The sequence below is a fragment of the Oryzias latipes genome, chromosome 7 (genome assembly GCF_002234675.1).
Source record: "Oryzias latipes chromosome 7, ASM223467v1".
NCBI classification, from domain to species: Eukaryota; Metazoa; Chordata; class Actinopteri; order Beloniformes; family Adrianichthyidae; genus Oryzias; species Oryzias latipes.
The window spans coordinates 11,706,078-11,726,383 of NC_019865.2; the positions used below are offsets into that span (position 1 = coordinate 11,706,078).

Sequence of the window (20,306 nt, forward strand, 5' to 3'; positions counted from 1 at the left end):
AATCTTTGGTTTGACTCCTTTTTTTTTTTTTTTTTAAACACTCTGGTGTGCAAGATGTAAATTCAATTTTTCCTATCACACATGTTTAATATTACATTATTAGGTCTATGAAGACTCTCATTCATCCAGATTGATTCCATCATAGTAGTAGGTTTAGGGGCTGTCATCTGGACTTAGTTTTTAAAGTAGAAGTGGTTTCACCTCTTGTCCAAGAGGCTTTGTCAAATCTGGAATTGACAAAGCCTCTTGAATAAGAAGTGAAACATCTTCTAACTAAAAACTAAGTCCATATGACCAGATGCCCCTAAACCTACTACTATGATTACATTATTAGTATATACATAGTTTTTCGTGCACATGGAATGTTGCTGGAAGTTTGTGTCTTCCCTGTCTTTAAAAACCCACTCTGATCATCCCAGTGGTCTTTCAATTATGATTTCTTTTTTCTTTTTTTCTTTTTTTTTAGCCAAAATCAAGAAACTTGAGCCAGTTTCCAGAACATAGTTTGGGCCAAGCACCAGTAATTCATTAAAAATTGGCCCCGCCACCCTTTCCATCACCCATAGCTGAGAGCACTCTGTTTACATTCTCTCTCATTTTCAGCCTCGTACACCCCCAACTTAACGGTGCAACAGAAATAGCAAGAAATATTGGAGTTATCCAGCCAGATTCAGTTTAGAGCCAGATACCAGCTCAAACAAGGAAAACGAAGAAATACATGGATCTATTTGTCTGCAAGTGGATGCACTGCAGTGAAGCAGAGTGAGAAGCTTGTGGCTTACCAATTGTATTTGCGATATCAAGCTTTTACAAATGAAATTTTTTTGTCTGCTCCTGATTCACATTGATTTAAATAAAGAAATACGACAAATTATTTAATATTCATTTTCTTAATAAATGTCCTCCATCATCAGAAAAATGCCACAAGAACATAAAAAACACCAAAGGATAATTTTCATCGGAATGGGTCTTTAACATTCTTTTCAGCTGCAAACATAATTTACTGTCAAGCCTTTTTTTTCTTCTGCTCTTCTTTACTGCGTGAGCATGTTTTATTTTTGTTGTTGCTCTGTGTTGATTCACAGTATTTCATCTCCTTTCTGGGTTGTATCTGAACTCTGCTGGATAGCTCCAAGAGGTGATCTCTGTCTGTAAGACTGGACCAAATAACCATTCCAAGCAAATGTCTCTAATCAGCCTCCTTTGATATAACAATTTTTGTTAACACTGTTAGATTTCAACTTTAATCTTTTACATTCATGGCTACCTCTGTCAGCTTTCTCAGTATTATGTCATTATGAAAAATCCTGTTGCTTAATTCTCTTCATCCTTGTGCATTAGACATGTCAATTGTTTTTGTTTTTTTTAATGTTTTTCTACGAGATGTCTTGCATTTCTCCTGCTCTGATTTGACTGTGTAGTTCTGAAGGTACAGCTTCAAGTACAGCAGTGCAAATCTCCTTTTTGCTGCACTGCGCAGGGTGTTGTCATCTTCAATGACAACTTCCCTCACTGCTAGGGTGAAGCATTTGGGTAAACAGAGATGTCCTGCTGACAGAACAGCTGTCCTTTGTTCCCATAAAACATCTGCTGGAGGTCAGTCTGTTCTTTTGCCTGGATCCTATCAATGGTGGGGTGGTAGCAACGCGTCCCTGAATCAGATGGGTCTACACCCATTCATTTTTGAGAGGTGTGAATGTTTCCATCTCGTGAGCTTGTCAGTATAGGTTGTCCTTGGTGGTGAAGGTGTGTGTGGTAGTAGAGTCATCGTGCAGGGAACCCCTTCGGCCAAGTCGTGACCGGCAGTGTAGAAGGTTCTGAAGCTCTCTGGACACACTGCTGGAAAAAGCTGTGTATATCCAAGGGTTAGTGCACGAGTTCAGACTGGCCAGCAGCATCAGGATGGTGAAGGCCACTCCTGTGGAGAACACAAAGATCAAAAAAGTGGTGCACAAACATGTTAAAGCCCCACTCCAATCGTCTTTTGATCTATTGTAAAAGCACTCCTAGTGGTCTTTTGCTTATAACTATGTCATTTTTGGCCCAAATCAAAGAATTTGGGCTAAAAAAAAGTCGTTTTCTAAGAGATCGTTTCTCCAGAGCAGCAGCAGTCCAATAGAAATTCCCCTCTTAGTTGTGGGCGAGACTGTTGGTGTGGAGTAAATCCACCCTCATTTCATATCATCAATTTATTTACACTTTCTCCCACTAGGTTACAACCCCAAGCTAACATTTGCGGTGCAACAAAATGGCGAGCAATATCGGATATATCCAGCCATATAGCTGAGGTAGACGTCAGATCGGACAAGGAAAATGAAGACGTACATGGATCTATTCGTCTACAAGGGATGCATCGGAATGGATGTTCACAATGATAATTGGAAACATCAGCATGTTGTAATCGATAAGATGGAAGTTCTGTGATGTGTGGGAGGGAGGGTGTGATGGGGGATACCACCACACACTCTTGTAGATGTTGACATAGTGGACGAACAGAGCAATGAGGTGACAGAAGAAAAGATTAAGCTCCAACAACAAGTTTTGATCCACTGACAGCTTTGGGATCTTGCAGTGCTTCTTAGGAACAACTGTTTGTGCAGCAAGTAGGGGGCAGGACATGCACGTCCCCAAGCAGGGAGCTTGTGGCCTGCCAATCGTAGTTTGTACATAACAACTACAATCTTTTTCAAATGGCAGTGGGAATTTTCAGTGCAGTGGGTCTTAAATATTCAGATACGAATGCCAAAAAAAGGAGCCAAGCTGAGGACAAACTCTTCAAAAATAACCATTTGTGCCCCCCCAAGAAATAAAAAACAAGAATGTGCCTCTTTTTAGACAATTAATAAGGCACATTCATGAGTATTAGTGTGGCTTATGTTGTCCCCAGAAATAGTTACAGAATTATGTCTCAGAGGGTTAAAACCTCATGTTTTCTTTTAAAATGTTGTTTTTCTGTTTTTGTTAAATTAGTGTGATGTTTATTTCACTAAACCCAAATGGGGACAGAAGATGAGAGCCCGGTATTTATTTTTGACCGACGCTGATAATGATCAGCTGTGAGTGTTTGTGTGTGGAGGTGCCTGCGATATAGGACCTATTCATATTTATGGAAACTTTCATGCTGTCACGCCTTGTGTATGCGGGGTTGCATGCACACAACACGCTCTGTCCCATGAGTCTACTTGTGATTTTAACTACGTGTGCAAGCTACTGGCACGGACCGCCGCTGATGATATGTCAACATCTGGCTACATTGCAAAACCAGCAGGACATCTCAACAGGGGTTTTTGTATGTCTTTAGCTTTAGATCAGAGGACACCCATTTTTATGCAATCGACCACGACTTAAAGCAGCAGTATACCTCTGCTTGCTCCATCACAAGCTGAAAGAACAAACAGATGCTATTTTTACACCAGAAATGTACAGGAGTCAGCTCCTAGTTGTGGGTCAGAACATACATTGTTTATGACCTTGTATTTCTTTTACAGTTACCTCATCACATCTCGAGCTTCTTCACAGAGGGATAAATTTTGTTTTGAATAAAATAGCTGCAATCAAAGGCTGCTATTACCAATCAAACCTAATTACTTAGGCTATTTCTCTCTGCCTGAAGCGAAAACTAGGTCAAAGTTGCTAATTGAAGGCAATTAAGTGCATTAAGTGGGGCGAGGAGTTGATCTGTTCTCTGGGAAAAAAAACAACAGCAGAAACCTTGTGTGTGCTTTTGGCTGACCTTGGTCTGGAGGGTTGGGATCCCAGGCTGCCCACAGCTGGACTATGAAGAACGGTGACCAGCAGATTGTGTACACCAACACGATGACAAGCGTCATTCTGATCGTCTTGGACATGGCCTTAGTGATGCTTGGAGGTGGGGTGGCTGGAGAGTGGGGGGGGGCATATTCAAGGGAGCAGCGAGGGGAGTTGGTGTGGGGCTCCTGGAAATCGGAGTTATGCAGCGTTTGCTGCTGGATTGGCGATGTTGTTGTCATGCGTTCACCACAACAGCTACTATACTGGAGAGCAGATGGTGCACAGTCATAACACTCCCCCACTTGAGCACTATTACTGTTATTGTGAGGATTATTATTTACACCCCTCAAGAGTTGCCCTTCACTCTCATCCATTGCTGCTTCTCTGGAAGTCTGTGTCTCCTTGGCACGCTCTTCCTCCTTCTTGAAGCCGTGGAAGCGAAGCAGGATGTCACTCTTCTTTACCTCAGCCATCACCGTCCTTTCTGACTTCAGGTAAATGTTGTTGTGAATCTCCCGGAAAATCCTTATCTGAGAGACACAAAAGAGGACGTTTTATGTAGGAAAGCAGCAAGCAGCACTCTGTTGCAGTTTATCTCACTCTGTCTTTTTGTGTACTCTGCTTTTCGCTTGACTACAGCTGGAATAGTCTCCAGCTCCCCAGTGAGGCAGAGCAGACAAAAATGGGTACAGAAAATGTATAGATGGAAAGAAATATTCAATCATTAATAAATGAGTTTTCTTAGAGCTGTTGATCAGCATCAATAAACCAGGTTAGATTTAACCAACATTAAATGAAAAGTTAGGGATTACCGGTATGTTAAATCTTGTTTATTTACCATCTTGTGTCATTTTTCTAAAGATATTGAAGTGAACAGCATTGTCTCAGTTGCTGATGTGTTCTGTTGTGATGTGTTTAGATTGCTGCACTGTATGAGAGATGAATGTGATTGGGTGAGTTTGAATGGGGGGCTCAAAGAGTGACCAAATATGCAGGGTAATGGAAGACTTTGGTGAGTGGATGAATAAATGAGAAAAAGTGTTATGGCAAATTTTTCTCTTTGTTGCTGTAACTGGTGTAGTCGTGGCCTACAGCAACTGTTCACCAGCATTAAAGGCTTTATTGCAGAGTAGGCTGTCTCTGGCTTTTATTATGTCCAGCCTGACGTTTCAATGTTTAGGAAGAAAAAAGCTACAAAATAAGTTATTAAAGGGACTTTTAAGTGTCTTATAATGTTCATTCGCAACGGGGGGGAAAAACCAAAGTGGTATTTTGATCTGTTCACACATTTTTTGAGTATTCCTCTAAAAACCTGCTCTGTGATGTGAGCACCAGCCCCATCCAACCCACGAAAAAGACCAGGTCCTCACATTTTGACATAGACCAGTGAGAACAGCCTCTTCCAGGAAGAGGCTAACACACACACCCACTTTCTCCGCTGAGCTAGCGGTGTTTGGTAAAAAGTCTTTCCTTTTATATGCACAAGATGCAGATCCATCTTTGCAAAAGTGTGGATGTTTGTTTTTGTGGGTAAAACACAGACAAGATGCCGAGGCCGACTCGTAAGTTAACGTCATGAAAAGGGCGGCACCCACAAGGAGCGAAAGCAGATGCATCAGAGATAGCCGTTTTACTTCCGGATAGGAATATTAAATGTTAAAATAACTCATATTTTATAGAATAATAGTTCTTTAGTGTGCCAAAGGTGATATATTATCATATACATGGATACTGTTTACTGTAAAAGGTTTAATAATGGCATGGTATAGGCACTTTAATAATTATTTAGTTAATAAATGATCATTCTATTTTACGTAAGATTACGGTGCAACAGAAATGGTGAACGATATTGAAGCTATCCAGCCGTACAGCTCAGACGATAAAATCCAAGACGTTAATGGGTCTATTTGTCTGTAAGTGGATGCACTGGCATAGAGCAGAGCAGGAATCTTGTGGCCTGTTGATAGTTTGTACGTTACGTCTGCAGGCTTTTTCAAATGGCATATTTTCATCTGCTCCCGATTAACCATAATTTCAATAAAGAAATACTCAGAAATGCAGTTTTAATCTTAATTTTCTTTTCCTCCATCATCAAAAATGCTTCAAGAAAATGTTCAAAACACCAATAACACTGTTTTTATTGGAGTGGGTCTTCACACAGGATTAAGCCTTTTTTTCAGACTTTTTTTATACTCTCAAAACCCCTCTTCCTGGTGTTTTTTTGTGTCTCTTTTTAATAATGAGAAATGTTTGGCACAGTGGTACATTCCATCTCCAGGCTTCAGCTTCACAGGGTCAGCTGCAGTCAGTGATGGACCTCCAAGAGCTGTTTTAATTAGAGCTATCTGGACTCTGGAGACATCCCTCCCTAAATAGAACAAAGCTGGTGAGAGACAAAAAAGTTTGCCTTTCAGCATGCCGCAAAACACCAACTGCAGTCCCCTCCCCATGGGTTAGTGAACAATAGTTGTCATATTCACACTACACTTCACTCCTGCCTCATGTGTCGTTATTGGACGATGTTCCTTTGAGCATGTAATCCTGTTATCAGTAGTGTGTGGATAGTGCAGAGCAGGGGCGGCGCGCCCAGCATCACCTGGCAGATGGTAATGATGAGGGCAGGCAGCAGGAACACAGCCATGGTCATCCAGGTGACGTAGGCTTTGAGCCCCCACGGCTCTGTGAAGTGTCCCCAGCACTCGAACTCTCCAGGAGCCACTTCAGATCGAGAGAAGATGAACACCTGACAGAGACAAACAAAAACAGCTTTGGAACACACCTTTCCCTCACCCAAACCATGTTAACCTCAACAAGCTAAAAATAAAGCAACATCTTGAGCTCCCCCCCTGTAGAAATAAGGGTGTGAACACCCTCTTGAGCTCTCACGTCCTATTTCACCATGTGTTGTTTTTGCGAGTGAGTGCTTGTTCACCCCTCCCTACCTGAGGTATGCTGAGCACTAGTGCCAGCACCCAGGCCACCATGACTGGGGTGTTCCAGCGGGACATTGCCCCGACACGGTAGGCCTGCAAGGGGCAACAGATGGCACGGTGCCGGTCCACCGTCATGGCGACTATCATATAAGACGAGGCGAACATCCCCACAATTTGTAAATACTTGACGGATCGGCAGAGAAAGTCCGGCCCCTGAAAACGTTCCGTAATGTCCCATATCAACTGGGGAAGAACCTGAACACAAGGAAAATAAATATATGCTGTCAAAATGAGTTACTGAGAACATATTGTAGTTTACTTTTTTATTAAAAGAATTGGATGGATGCAAGAGTATGACAATTCTTTACCAGCTAAAGTCATGTTCAGCTTTGCCCATTCTTATTCAAGAGAATGTCAACAAACCTCAACACTGCAGCGAATGACACACCTTATCTGAAATGTACATTTTTAAACACTTCAAAATAGTTCCAACAAACAGACTTACTTATTTAAAAGACATTTGTCATAAATTGCAATACAGCCTTTTGTAAATCTTGAACTGCAAATTGAAATACAGCGAGCATATTTAAAATTAAAAGGAACAATACATTCCAAGTTAGGATGTATGTTCTGTAAGTTTAATTTTAGCTGTGCACAAGCTAATGACAATACTTTAAATACCCGTTTCTGTGTCTTCACAATCATTTGAACTCTGAAAAACTTTTCTTAAATGTGAGGCCTGATTGAAATCTTTTTTCCAGAGTGACACATTTATCTAAGTTTAGTTGACCCAAAAATGCTGAAATGCCATGACAGATGCCCCAATTTAATAAACATTTCTCGTGTTTGGCCAAACAAAACTTATTAACTGTAAAATCTCCAACCATGTTTAATTGCAATTGCAATGTATAACTAAAAATCTTTTCTCAGAATCTACAGGGTCATGGCCATGTTGTATAAACTGCACGGCTGCTAGTTTGATAAGAATTAAGATACATTCTTTTATTTAACATACTTTTTATAAGCTAACATGCAAAAGGAATTATGGATGTTACTTGAAAATGCAATTTTCTTTTTTACTTTTTTTTTGCCTGCATCTCTGCAAGTGTTCTTTTGTCCTCAGTTTAAAAACAAAACTAAACATTTTTTAACAAAACACAAATTCTGTCTAACTATTCAGCTCTCTGCAAGGTTTTACACAAGTCTTTTGCTTCTCCCTTGAAGAGAGGAAACATGTTTTAGAATTTTAAAAGAAAGATCAGATTTGGCTTAATGCAAAAAAAAAGAGTGGAAACAAACACCTCATGGCTTATGAAGTCCAAATGTAGAAAAAGGAATTTCTCCACTGCTGGATAAGGATCTCAAGCCTCTAAATGGAACTCGGCTAATGGTTTAGTCATGACTCTCACCGTCCTAAAAACCTAAATCTACAAAAAATCTTTGGGGGAATCTCAAAGGAGCAGGCCATGCTCCAGCCCTGAATAGAGGAAGCCTTAAACTAAGTTTAATGATCCTTTTTTATAATTTTTGTGTATATTTGTGAAAAAAAAGTTTCCTGTTTGATTTTCTACAGTACCAGCTACTACACAAGTTTACTTCCTTTTTCCCCTGACCTCTAGCATCAACCTAGAGGACTCAGAGAACTGCTGCTCTATGGTTTTTTCTTTGTCTTTCTCTCACTAATGTTTACTCAATCTAAATGGTCACGCATGACCAAAAAGTGCTGATCCCAGCAGATCAGCACTTTTTGAGACACTTAAAGCAGCTTGTCCAGCACCAAAAGTCCTCATCATAAGCAGATCGCATATTTGCATGAATAAGAAGTTGATGATTTCCAGTCTTGTAGCCAGTAAGGACAAATATGTCTTACCTGAAACAGTGCCACCACCAGGTCGGCCACACACAGGTTCACCATGAACAGGTGCATAGGTGCATTGTGTTTCCTTCTCCTCAAAAGCACCCACAAGACAAAGCTGTTCCCAAGAGTGGTGAGGGCCAGCACTATGCCGAGAACTGCAATCTCAGCTCGAGCCAGGGTCAGGTCCCTTATCCTGGGCTGGGGCAGGGCGTGAGGAGTAGTGTTGGAGCCATTTTCTGCAAAGATCCCAAACAGGGATCCTCCACTGTGAGAACCGTTGAAGGAGTTCAGGTCAGACACGAAAAAGGAGGAAGAGTTGTTTCTGTCTGCGCTGTTCAGTGATGAAAGGCTTAAACCGTCCCAGTCTCTCTCCACATTGATGCTTTCCATTCCTGCAAGTCAAACAGAGGGTTCATTTTAGAGCAGCCTAACATCTAATTTTGGCCAAACAGCAGCACACAATGACCGATACAAGAATTATGTGGTCCAGACATAAAGACTGTGTTTGCTAGGATTTGGTCACTTCCAGGTATCAACATAGTCATTCTAATTATCTGTATTCTGAGTTATCATATCAGCTTAAATCTGTTTCTTAAATTTTATTATTGTAATTCTGTTGAAAATTCAGGATCCTGTTTTTTTTTTTCTTTTTGTATAAATAAATGTTGATGCAGGGATTCTTCACGAGCCCCCTTTGTGCATTGGTTACAGACCCTAAATAGATTCTGTTGTGTAACTTGATGAAATTTGACTCAAAGTAATAAAAATAGACACTATGTCAATCACACTGCCATGTGAATACCATGCGTTGGTGCTCTCTCTGAATTTTATGAGCTCTCTAGTCATTCTGTTTGTCCATCTCTTAAAGTTTCCCCTTTTTTGATGCAACTCAAGCCTGGTTTGTTTTCTTTTTCAAACATTCTCAAAGTTTGATCTGACAGCTTTCCACTCGATCCCACCAATTTCATTCAGTCACCTCTGCACCCAAAAGCGCTCTCATCCCATGCTTACCCCCCAACATTCCTGTTTTCTCTTGAGTTTGTTTCCCTTTCTGCAGCGTTTTCTCAGCATCAAGCCACTCCTTTCCTCTCCCCATGCCATGCTCAGTCACGATCTCAATACACTTTTTGTTTATTTTCTTAGCTTCTAAATAAACGTCTGAAAAGAACAGAAAGTTGATAGGACTGAGACGATAATTTAAGAAAAGCAGTCGATGCAGTTGCTGGGGGACAACCTTGCTTAAAAATACTCTGTAAAGAGGGAAGTCTGTGAGGAAAACAAGACGAGCATAGAACGGCAAATAAAGAGTTTGTAAGAATCTGAAAGATGGTTGGAGATTTCTGAAGAATAATGTGCCATCATACAGAGCTAATATACATTTGATATTTATGCATGTATAGATAAAAGGTTGAAAGACATGCAGCAAGATGAGACATGTGACCAAAATGCCAGTAACAGCATCATCTTTTATGGGAGTTGGGAGTTTGGGATGGCAGATGATGTAAAACATCCGGGGTTTATACAATGTATTTCGATGGCTGTCGAGCAGGACAGCTGGTCTTCTCTTTCTGCTAGGGTAGACGTGTGGGTGAAAGGATCTCCGCAAAATCATTTCTCAGAACCACAGGCGGAAATCTTGGAGGAGACCACACACACACAAACACACACATTGGAAAAATCCAGAGCTTCTCCAGAGCCGATCGGAGAGCTGATCTCTACCTTTTCCTTTATGAATTATGCACATTCAGAATTGTTAATAGACAGTGGCTGTTGTGCTGAACATTGTGTCAGACTGCCCTGGGTATGGAAAACACATTAAGCTTATTTTGCAAAACAAACGGTTTAGATTCAGTGGGAGAGGTGAAAAAGTCACAAAGCCTGAAAAGTCTGAGACTTTTGAAAAAACAGCACAAAAGATACAACAGTTACCTTGTCAGCATTTCCTCTTCAGAATTTGTATCTACTTTCAATACCCTTACCCCCAATTTCTATCAATTTTGTTCTTCAGAAGTATGGATCAAAGGCTTAGACATTTATTCCTTATTTATTTGTGTCTTCATCTGGATCTCAAAAGTCTTACCCTCTTTTATGTAGCTATAGCATAATTACAGTGATCTTGTGGACCTTATTACCCCAAACTAATCTTATTTTTCATGTCAGTAACCCATGTGATATCTGATGCAAAATCCCTTTAAATCTGTGGCTCTGGGCAGTCATCTTGTGATAGAGAGTTATTGATGGGAATTCAGAGAATAAGCATTATGTCAAATGTTAGCTGGAAATCGTATTAAGTGAAATAAAAAACAAAACAAAACGTTCACTGATAAGGATGACTCAAGATTTTTTTTATGAAATAATTGTTTTTTCTGCTAAATTTTGCTTTGCATCCTAGAAACAAGATACAATATCACAGTTAGAGAAACCTATGCAAAACCACATCCCAAAAAAAAAATCTATTTAAGCTGAGGCCGCACCAGCCTGCAGGACAGTGTTTAATGTATTCTATGCACAATACATCAATTCTATACGTCCAACAGGCTCAATGTAAAGCCCAAATTCTTCCATCACACTATGCTGGATAGATTATAAACACAGCTTTTATCACTTAGTCCTCTACATTGCTTCTTTTCTTTACTTTAAAGCTTTCACTCTGATTAATGATGGAGTGCAAATACCCCCCTCCCCAACCTTCACCACCAGCCTCTTCTTTCTTTTGCAGAATGTGCAGCTCTTCTTTCCCATGTCCTTCTCTTCTTGCTACTTCTTTCTTCCAGCACACGGGACTCACAGGGATTCAAATGTGATATAAACATCTGCATTTTTGCCTGGAAAAATCTATTCACTGACAAAATGTTTTAATGTTTACCACAGTCGGTCACTTTGGTAATACACAAAATCACGTTTCCTCCACGGCTTCATCATGGTGTTGATTAACTTTGGAGGTGTAAGAAATCTGTTGCATATTTTGGCAATTCAAAAATAGTTGAAGCGTGAGGAAAAACTGGATTGTTCCTGAAAAAAAAATGCCTGACCTGAAGAATTTTTTTGCCAAATAAATTTGTATTTAAGTTTGCAGCAAATGTCTTTATAGGCAACAAGAAAGTAATTCAATTCTAAATAGAAGAAAATATTTTCTTTTTCTAAATTGTTTCTTCTCATGAAACAATACAGGTGTTATTTCATATATTTTATTTTTATTGGGTTATAAAAAATAATAGCTCACATTGCTTTTAATATCATTGAACAATCCTTAAAATAAAATAAAAAAAATCACCTCTTATCTAATCTGTTCATAAATATCTCTGCTTGAAACAAATATTGCATGAGCCCCTGGTCCGCTAATGTGCATTAAAGCTCTGAAGCCTTCAGGAGATGAAACGGAAAAAAAAGTGGCAAAACAAACCCAACAGAACTGTTCAGCAGCTGAAATCCTCCTAAAAAGACAGGGATTGTTTATTTTTCACAACAGCAGCATTTAAGTTGTCAGTTTTCTAATGTTTGCAGTGGGGATGAAACACAGCTGTTCACATTTTCCATTTATTTTTTTAGAATTCGTCAACTATATGTAAAAACGGGAGCCAAGTTTTGATGTATAAACCATTTAGTTTGATTTTTATACAATTGCCAGAATCACAAATCCTTTTTTAAAGCAAAGATCTGTGTTTTTTCTTTAAAAATAAGTCTTAGGAAACAAAAGATGTCCAAAAATAATAATGAAAGTTTACTTTTTCATGTAAAGTACACTGCAGGCCATAGAATCGAATTAACTTTGCTGTACTAGTTACTGTTTATCATTGACGTGCAACCACATCAGTTCTGTCTTCAGGTCTTTTCACTGCCTTCCCTTAAACAACAGACTCGTGTAAACGTGTCTCCATGGCTCATCACCAAAGTACATCTCTGACATGTTGGCTCCTTATTAGCCATCTAAGACTCTGGGAGGCTCAATGATTGGACTTCTGCTTTGCTCAGTGTCCGATCTAAACAGAGTGAAGCTGCATCTCAGTTTGACACTGCTGGAACTTTCTTTCTTTTTAGTCAGATGATGTCCAAGTTCAAGCTGAAAACATTTCATTTTAGATCAGAGTGTTTTTAACTGCACTACTCTTGTCTAATCTTGTTTTAGAGTCATTAAAAAAAAGATTTATGATCTTATCCTTTTAGTTTTAGAGATTTAGTTGTAATTTGACTTTTTTTTGAAGCACCTCACCTTGTGTACGAATTGTTTATTTATGTAAGGATCCCTATTAGTCCTTACCAATAGAAAGACTATTCTTTCTGAGGTCCACTTCTAAAAATACATACATTACTACAACAATTTTGAATAATGTCATGTTTAAGTACTTCAAAGATTCGAAGAAACATTCATTCAATTATTCATCTTCTTCCGTTTATTCCCACTTATTACTCCCACTTATTCCGTTTATTCACGGGCTGCCGGAGCCTATCCCGGCCACTAGTGGGCGAAGGCAGGGGGCATCCTTATGACCTCATACACCCTGGACAGGTCGCCAGTCTGTCGCAGGGTAATTCGAAGAAACAATTGAGGCAAAGCAGTACAATGTATGAATTTTCAAAAATGAAAGATAAATCAGTTATTTAATGTAATTTCATTATGATTGCTTGATTTCTTAAGAGTAGCTTTAAATTACTATGACCGCTGATCACAAATATTTCTTTCTTTTTTTTTTTTTTTAAACTTGTTCTGTCCAACAGCTGAGCAGACAGATTAGAGCTGAAGGATTTTTGTGTTGGACAGGTTTTACTATCACAAAAAGAGGTTATATAGCTTCAAGAAACTAGAGTGTAGATTTGTATAAACCCCTTTTTTTCGTATTATTTTTTATTTATTTGTTACATTTAGTGTGTGTGGGGAGGGAAAGGGGAAGAATGTGAGGGGAGGGTGGAAGAGAGTAAAAGGAAAGAAAGGTGAAAAGGTGGGGGATACAAGCACTGATTTGACTAAGTTATTAATTTAAGCTGTAACAATTATACCAGATCTGCTGGAAAGACGAATGTTACATCCAAGGTGAAAATCTGACACTAAGATGAGCGGAAAAAAATCTGTCCATCAATACACTGTAGGTAAGGAGGAGGGATGAAGCAGACAGGGAGCAGTGTGGCAGTGTGCACGTGCACGTGGGGGTGGAGATACATGCATGCTGCCGACGTGAACCGTGTGTTCATTAAGGGAGCCAGATCCTACCCAGCCAGACCAGGAGAGGGGAGGAGAGCCCCCCAGGCCAGAAGCCCCCCCAGCATCCGGACCCAGGCAGCACGGGAGGGGAGGAGGAGGGGACGCCCACCCCACCAGCCAGGCACAGAGAGGGCCCCCCTACAGGGGCCCCCCCAATGCCCAGAGGCACAAGCGAACCCAGTGTCCGGCCCCCAGGCCACAAGTCAGGAGCGTTTAGCCGTACCAGGCGGCAGCCATGGAGGCCACCGGGCGCCGGACACCGAGACAAAGGCCAGGGACGAACCCAGGGCCCCCGGAACCCATGAGCCGGCCACCACCCGACCGGCGCCCCGTCTCCGCAAGCCAGCCCAGGCACGCGACCTAAGCAACCCAGGGATCGCCCCGCACCCACAGCCACCCCCCATAACCCTACAACCCTACACACTACAACGCCCCCCCCGCCATAATATCTGAGCCCCCCTCCCCAACCCTCTCAGTGCCCTCCCCTCTCTGTGATGCGGAGGGGATTACAAATATTTCTAAAGGCAGCATATTCCAAAATGCTCTATATGTAGATGTTAATTGTATTGCTTTCAGAATCAGAATCATTTTTTTGTCATTACAATTGTAAATTGCAATGAGATTTGAGATTTGTTTGTGGTAAAGGAAGAGTAAAAGTAACAGAAGGTCTTCTTGTGTTAAAACCATGTCTATTACAAGTGGGCAATAACTGTGAGAATAAGCTTGCAATGTCCAGTTTTTATGTGCAGACATAATCCGACTACACACAGGTCTGTCATTGACTTTCAGACCAGTTTATATTAGTCTTAAAAAGACAACCTAGAGCCAGTCTTACCGCCCTATTCCGCACCATCTAAAGTTCATCTGTATACCATGAATTGTGCTATACAGATAAACCTGCCAAACCTTAATTACAAATAGCTTTTTCACAATTATTTCATTAAGAAAAAAGGAAAAAATATTTTATTTCAGGATAATACAGGATCACACAGGGGCCGAACTCTTACCGTGTTCTCATTTGGCAACTATCAGGTGCTTGCACACAAGGTGCTGCAATCTAAGCCTGATTAAAGATCAGTCACTGTGCTGCATGTCTTGATTGTGCTTGTCTGTGCTTTGATTAGATTCTGTTGATCTGACTCAGTCAGTTCAATGGGACCTTTCGGTCCTCATTAGCAGCACAGCATAAATCAGAATAACACATCATAAATACTTCTACGAATCTGCATTTTCTTTTTTTTTTACTTTTTCATTTCTCCTTCCAACCTCTTATCTCCACCTCTCACTGCATCCCTGGATTTGTTATGTCACCAGTCTAACAGCCTGTCTAACCTGTCATCAAAGTGCCAGATGATGTGCTATAAATATATATAAATTTTAGCTGGATTCAGATGAAATTTCCATTAATGAACTTTGTAAGAGAAGACATGGTTTTTTTTTTCCCTTCAAATCCTAGACGGGTGAAGATGAGCATAGAAATTGAGCTCTTTACAAATATTTTCTGATTCTGCTTCCCTCAACAGACCAGGATACTTTACACTTTAATCAATAGCTTCTTATACAATGTAGGCTCACACGAGTCACATGGTCCCAACAGCAAAGCTGTTTTTCATTCCGGCTGAGTCCTGAACCCTCAGAAAACATGTTTTTTTGTTTGATCACCCTTGTATCGGTAAATTAGATCTCTGCTGGCGCACATACTGGCGTGGCAGAAGTTTACCTTCTGGATGCCTCGGTTCAATAACATCAGTTCATATTTATGCATTCCACTTTTCAGCAGCACCGGCTGTACTCATTAAAAATCGGATTAAGCGCTCTCTATTGTTGATTCCTTCCTGCATGTCATCTCTGACACTAGCTGCAGTTGGGTCTGCCCCAAACAAGCCATTAAACGTTAATTATGAGTGCCACTCCTCATTGCACACAGCTGTAAAGTCATCATGTACCCATATCTCAGTCATGGTTGGCTGCGGTGCTACTTCACAGTTGTTTTCTCAAACATGGAGGTGATTTTGTTTTTCCATACCCGGGTCATGGAGCAGAACTCATAAAGTTTGCTTTTGAAGAAAGTCCAAGTCCTCTTATCATGCCTGCTTCATCAGATCACTGTCAGTTGTCTTTGATATGTATCATTAACCAGCCTACTACAAGCAAGCCTGGGCTTTACATAAAAGTAGGAGATCACACGAGTGATGTGAAATTCAGAGTATTCTAGTAAAATGGAAGCACCCTGCAGCGTCAGAAAGAGGTCTGCAGGTTTGTAGCCGATGGATCTCACAACAAGAGGATTCCCTGTTAGAAACCAGATCAAACTGACTATGACAATGGTGTTTGTTTTTTCCTGTAAGAAGCTGCGGTTAACGTTGAGATTTAACTGCAGGAAAAATAGTTGTAATTTTAGAATAATTGAAAACACACAAGCTGTAAAAAGTCAGTTTTCTGTTCCCCTTCCCTGCCGGCAAGTGGTTTATTGATCTAACAGACAACCCAGAGAGATTCCTTTAATTGATTAACTCATGTCATATGTTTGGAAACTGACAAAATTCTAGTCCAAAGACACAAGATACATCCCAGATGATTCTGTGATTATTTTTCTGCCTGTCAAGGAAATGAGAGTGTTGTAATGATCAAATTGGTTAAGTTAATCACCTTTAAGATAATAAATAGGGTTTTAATAATGCCAACTTAAGCATAACACACTTACAATCATCTAATATTAGATAACAAATCTCTTCTGTCATTTAAAGAACCTTTGATTTTCCTTTTCAAACACTGCCAGGACTCGTTCAAAGACAAGAACACAGACCAGTTCCCCGTGTCAGAACGTTCTCACTTACCTTGTTGTCAGTGCATGGTAGCCTTTCACATGTCTGTCCTTTCCTCTGCCTCTGTGCAGGACAAAGCAGCAAGAGGCGGCATTATTGCAGTCCATTAATATTACATGCAGGATCGGATCACATTAACAACAACGGCTTCATTGAGCTTTTTTAAGTCCATGAAAACACTCGGGCGACCGCATTCTCTGTTAGGTTCAGCCACATAAATCACTAAAAGATGGCACAGTCATATGTGCTTATCAAATGTTTTTTTAACATGATGTTAGCCATATCGACTCTACAACTGATGGTTGAGGAAAAGGAAAAAAAATGCCATAGTTGTTGCCTCTGTGGAATATTCCAGTTTTTCAAATCATTTGTATAACGAATAGAAAACCTGCTGAATTTCATTTCACTGTGTGTAGTTCAAGTGGAACCATTTAAAAAAATGTATTTTTTAAATAAAAAAAAGTTATTTTTTAAATTTTGCATACTAGAAATATAAATAATTTATTTGCCACAAAAACATGATGCTTTACTCTTAAAAAAAAAGGTGAAAAAAGCATATCTAAACGTTTTTGATCACATGTAAAAACGCAAAATTGAGAATAACAAAGTATATCAATCTGTTTCTTTACAGATCTGGATAGGATAGGAGAAAGTTAGAGAAAATAATGAATTGTGTTAAACTGATAGAAACTCACAAACAAAGCTTTACAAGCTTCTGCAAAAAAAAAAAAAAAGACGTTTATCTGCCAGATTGTAAAACAACAATCTTTTTTCAGATCTAGAGTGACATCTCACGGTTTTGAGACATTTTAACCAGCGCAAAAACAATATTCAATTAATCATAATTTACAGATGTAGCAAATAAATTTACTTTAATTATTACACATTTTTGCTATCAAACTACAACAGGAAAAAGAGAACTCTTACCTGATATTTACTTCAGTGTCTTGGGATTTTTGATTGACATTTTTCCAAAGACATCCACTTCATAGTAGTGCTTCCATGTCTGAATGAAAAAAAAGCCTGGCAACTTTTTCTTTTGCTTCCCAAAAGTTATGCAAGGTCTGCAAAAAAAACCTTTAGAGACGTCCGTATTACATGATTTTAATATAATCCATTTAAAAGTGATGCGTGTGCCAAGTCCTTCTGCATCTCCATGGGCTTTTTCAACGTGCCGTGCCTTCAACACCACCAGCAGAAATGGATTTCAGCTCTGACTGCTCCCCCACCCCATCTGTCCTCCGCTATCTCCTCCTCCTGGGTCAAACAGCCTGTCCTCTAGGATTGAGGGTGGGGCCAGCTGCCATGTGCAGAGGGAGGATGTAACATATACCTACAAAGTGCATGAGACACAAACACACAGGAACTACTGCATTTAAGTGCGACTGTGTGTGTGCACTCCATATGTGTAAAAATGTGTTTCAAACAGTGTGTTTGTGAAAGAGTGGCACACCCAAGGGAAGGTTAGGAAACTACTTGCCCAGCTTGGTCACCGTCTCGCATCGCTGTAATGATTTATGCCTTGCGTGAGTTGCAAAAAGCCAACTGGGTTGTGTTTTATTTGCAAGCTTTGGCCTGTTTTGTGCCCCATTCCATATCTCCTTTGTTGTTGGAAGACAGGAGCTGGAGTACTCTCACCTCACATGGAATGCTGATTGGCTGAATCGGCCTGGCTTGCAGCAGGTCACACCCTTGAAATGTGCGCCGAAGGTTACACCAAAGAAAATGTTGTTTATCAGTTTCAGTGTCGAGTCTTGCTCCTCCTTACGCATGAGGCGGTAAGAAAATATTGTTGGCATGCGTGCAAACACTCCTGTGTGCACAGTGGGGAATTTGTTAATCTGTGTGCTCACACACCTGGACAGTCATAAATGAGCTCATACATGGACTGAAACACAATCAGGCAACAAGCAAAACTGGGATTCGTGTGAGTAAATTAACAATATTGTCTTTGTTTCCTCCTGCAACTCAAATTAGGAAGAATAACTTTTTTCATTTAATTTTTTAACTTGGATGCCATCAAATCAGATCCATACGCAACAAGAACAGGATCATAAAGACAATGTCCCTCCAACCCCAACAGTTATGATACCTACTGAGGCTGGACTGTCCCTTAATGTCAGAGATAATGACCCTTTTTGCACTGGTGACACCAAGTTCACATCAGATGTCTTAATGTCAGACCATTCTGTCTTCATCTGAGGAGAAGGGCCTACAACATCTGGCCATTCTCCCACATGTTGGGTCTTATTTTCAGCCTCTTTTTGTGCCAGAAATAAAAATGACAGCTGTTTCTCTTTGAGATAGGGTCCCCTGTGCAAAGACCTCTCCCAGACTCTGCTCTGCGACTCTTTGCTTATACAGAGGTGTTGACAAATACAAAAAATCTTGCAGTGATGCTGCATGAATCAAACATGCAGCCACTCAGGAGCCATTCTCAGAATTTAGAATGGTTAGATGGAAACGGTCCTTGAATAAATGAATGGATTCCAAAAAAAAATTTTCACTCATGTCAAAATTTTTAGTCCAAAGTGTTTGGCTTGATCTCGTACTGTTGAAGAGACCACATACATGGCTGCCATCCACCACTACAGAGGAGTTATGCTTTAGGAAGGCATGCCAAGCTGGAAACACTCGTACGTATGTGGTTCCTTTATGAAGAAAAAAAAAGATTTAAGATACAGTAGCAAATTTTGCAATCTCCTAAGAGAGGAAATGATTTTTAAAAAATCGTCAGATCGCACGAATAATTAAGAAAAAAGGGTCAAAAAATCTTGGCATGTAGTCAAAAAACTGTTAGAAAAACCTGTTGGACTCAAGGAGTCATTTATCAATGCAGCTCACTGCCTCCAGGGAAAATGGTAAACTATTATTCTAGTAAATGAAAGCACGATCATATAAACCTTCTGGGAAATCACTGCACTCTCATTGTACTGAATGAAAATGTGTGTGATATTGAATAAAGCAAACATACCAATAGAAAAGCTAAGGTTTCAATCACTCAAAATATTCCAAACATTGTTTTCGGTTCGTAAAATATTTTCAAAAGCTTTTATTTTTACGTCAACACAGAGTTTTTCTCTTGTTTTCCTGACGGTTGAACATCCATGTCCTTCATGCAGCATCAATGTTAGACAAATGTCAAGTGCAAAATTACATAGCAACGATGTCCCTATTTTGCCCATTAATAATGGCACGATCGTCACCAAACCATCAACAGGAAGTCAACCTGTAGAGATTTCTGTGATCAATCATTTGCCAAAATTTTGTGCCAGTAATTTAAAAGAGACGATAAACATTTATCTTTTGTTTGATGATTGTCATCATTTGAAAAGAGTTATTTTCCACATCTCTGTTTTTTGTCCAGTTCTCTCCATTGGTCTTTATTTTCTGCCCATTCTGTCATAGATCTCCTGCAGCTAGATGGCAATGATGGATTATCTGTGTGCACAACAAACATTCAGTGGGCTTAGATAAGGGAAGGAAAAACAATTCAGCAAGTGTATCGACCAAAAAAAAAAAAGGGATCAGCAGAAATGATCCAGGTGGACAAGAGACGCAAACTAAAGAAAAAGCAAATGGCCTGTGAAAAATAAACCTATGGTGGGATGGATAAACAACTGACGTAGCACGGCTTTCATGATGACAGTCCAGTATGAAGATGCTTTTGAAACCTTTTATTTTGATCCATTAATGAGCACTCTATTTAAATGAGTGTCATTTAAATGAACGACCCACACAAA

General features: G+C 39.9%; 1 protein-coding gene across 1 annotated transcript; it reads right to left on the reverse strand.

Annotated features, from left to right (window-relative positions):
• Positions 1-1,380: 1,380 nt before the first annotated feature.
• On the reverse strand, positions 1,381-17,758 carry avpr2 (arginine vasopressin receptor 2). Its single transcript, NM_001201512.2, is given in 7 exon segments — positions 1,381-1,918; positions 3,734-4,280; positions 6,347-6,493; positions 6,693-6,938; positions 8,554-8,933; positions 16,576-16,626; positions 17,491-17,758. Coding segments are annotated over 5 exon segments (1,518 nt in total). The 5' UTR covers positions 8,932-8,933; positions 16,576-16,626; positions 17,491-17,758; the 3' UTR covers positions 1,381-1,718.
• Between the last annotated feature and the right edge of the window lie 2,548 nt (positions 17,759-20,306).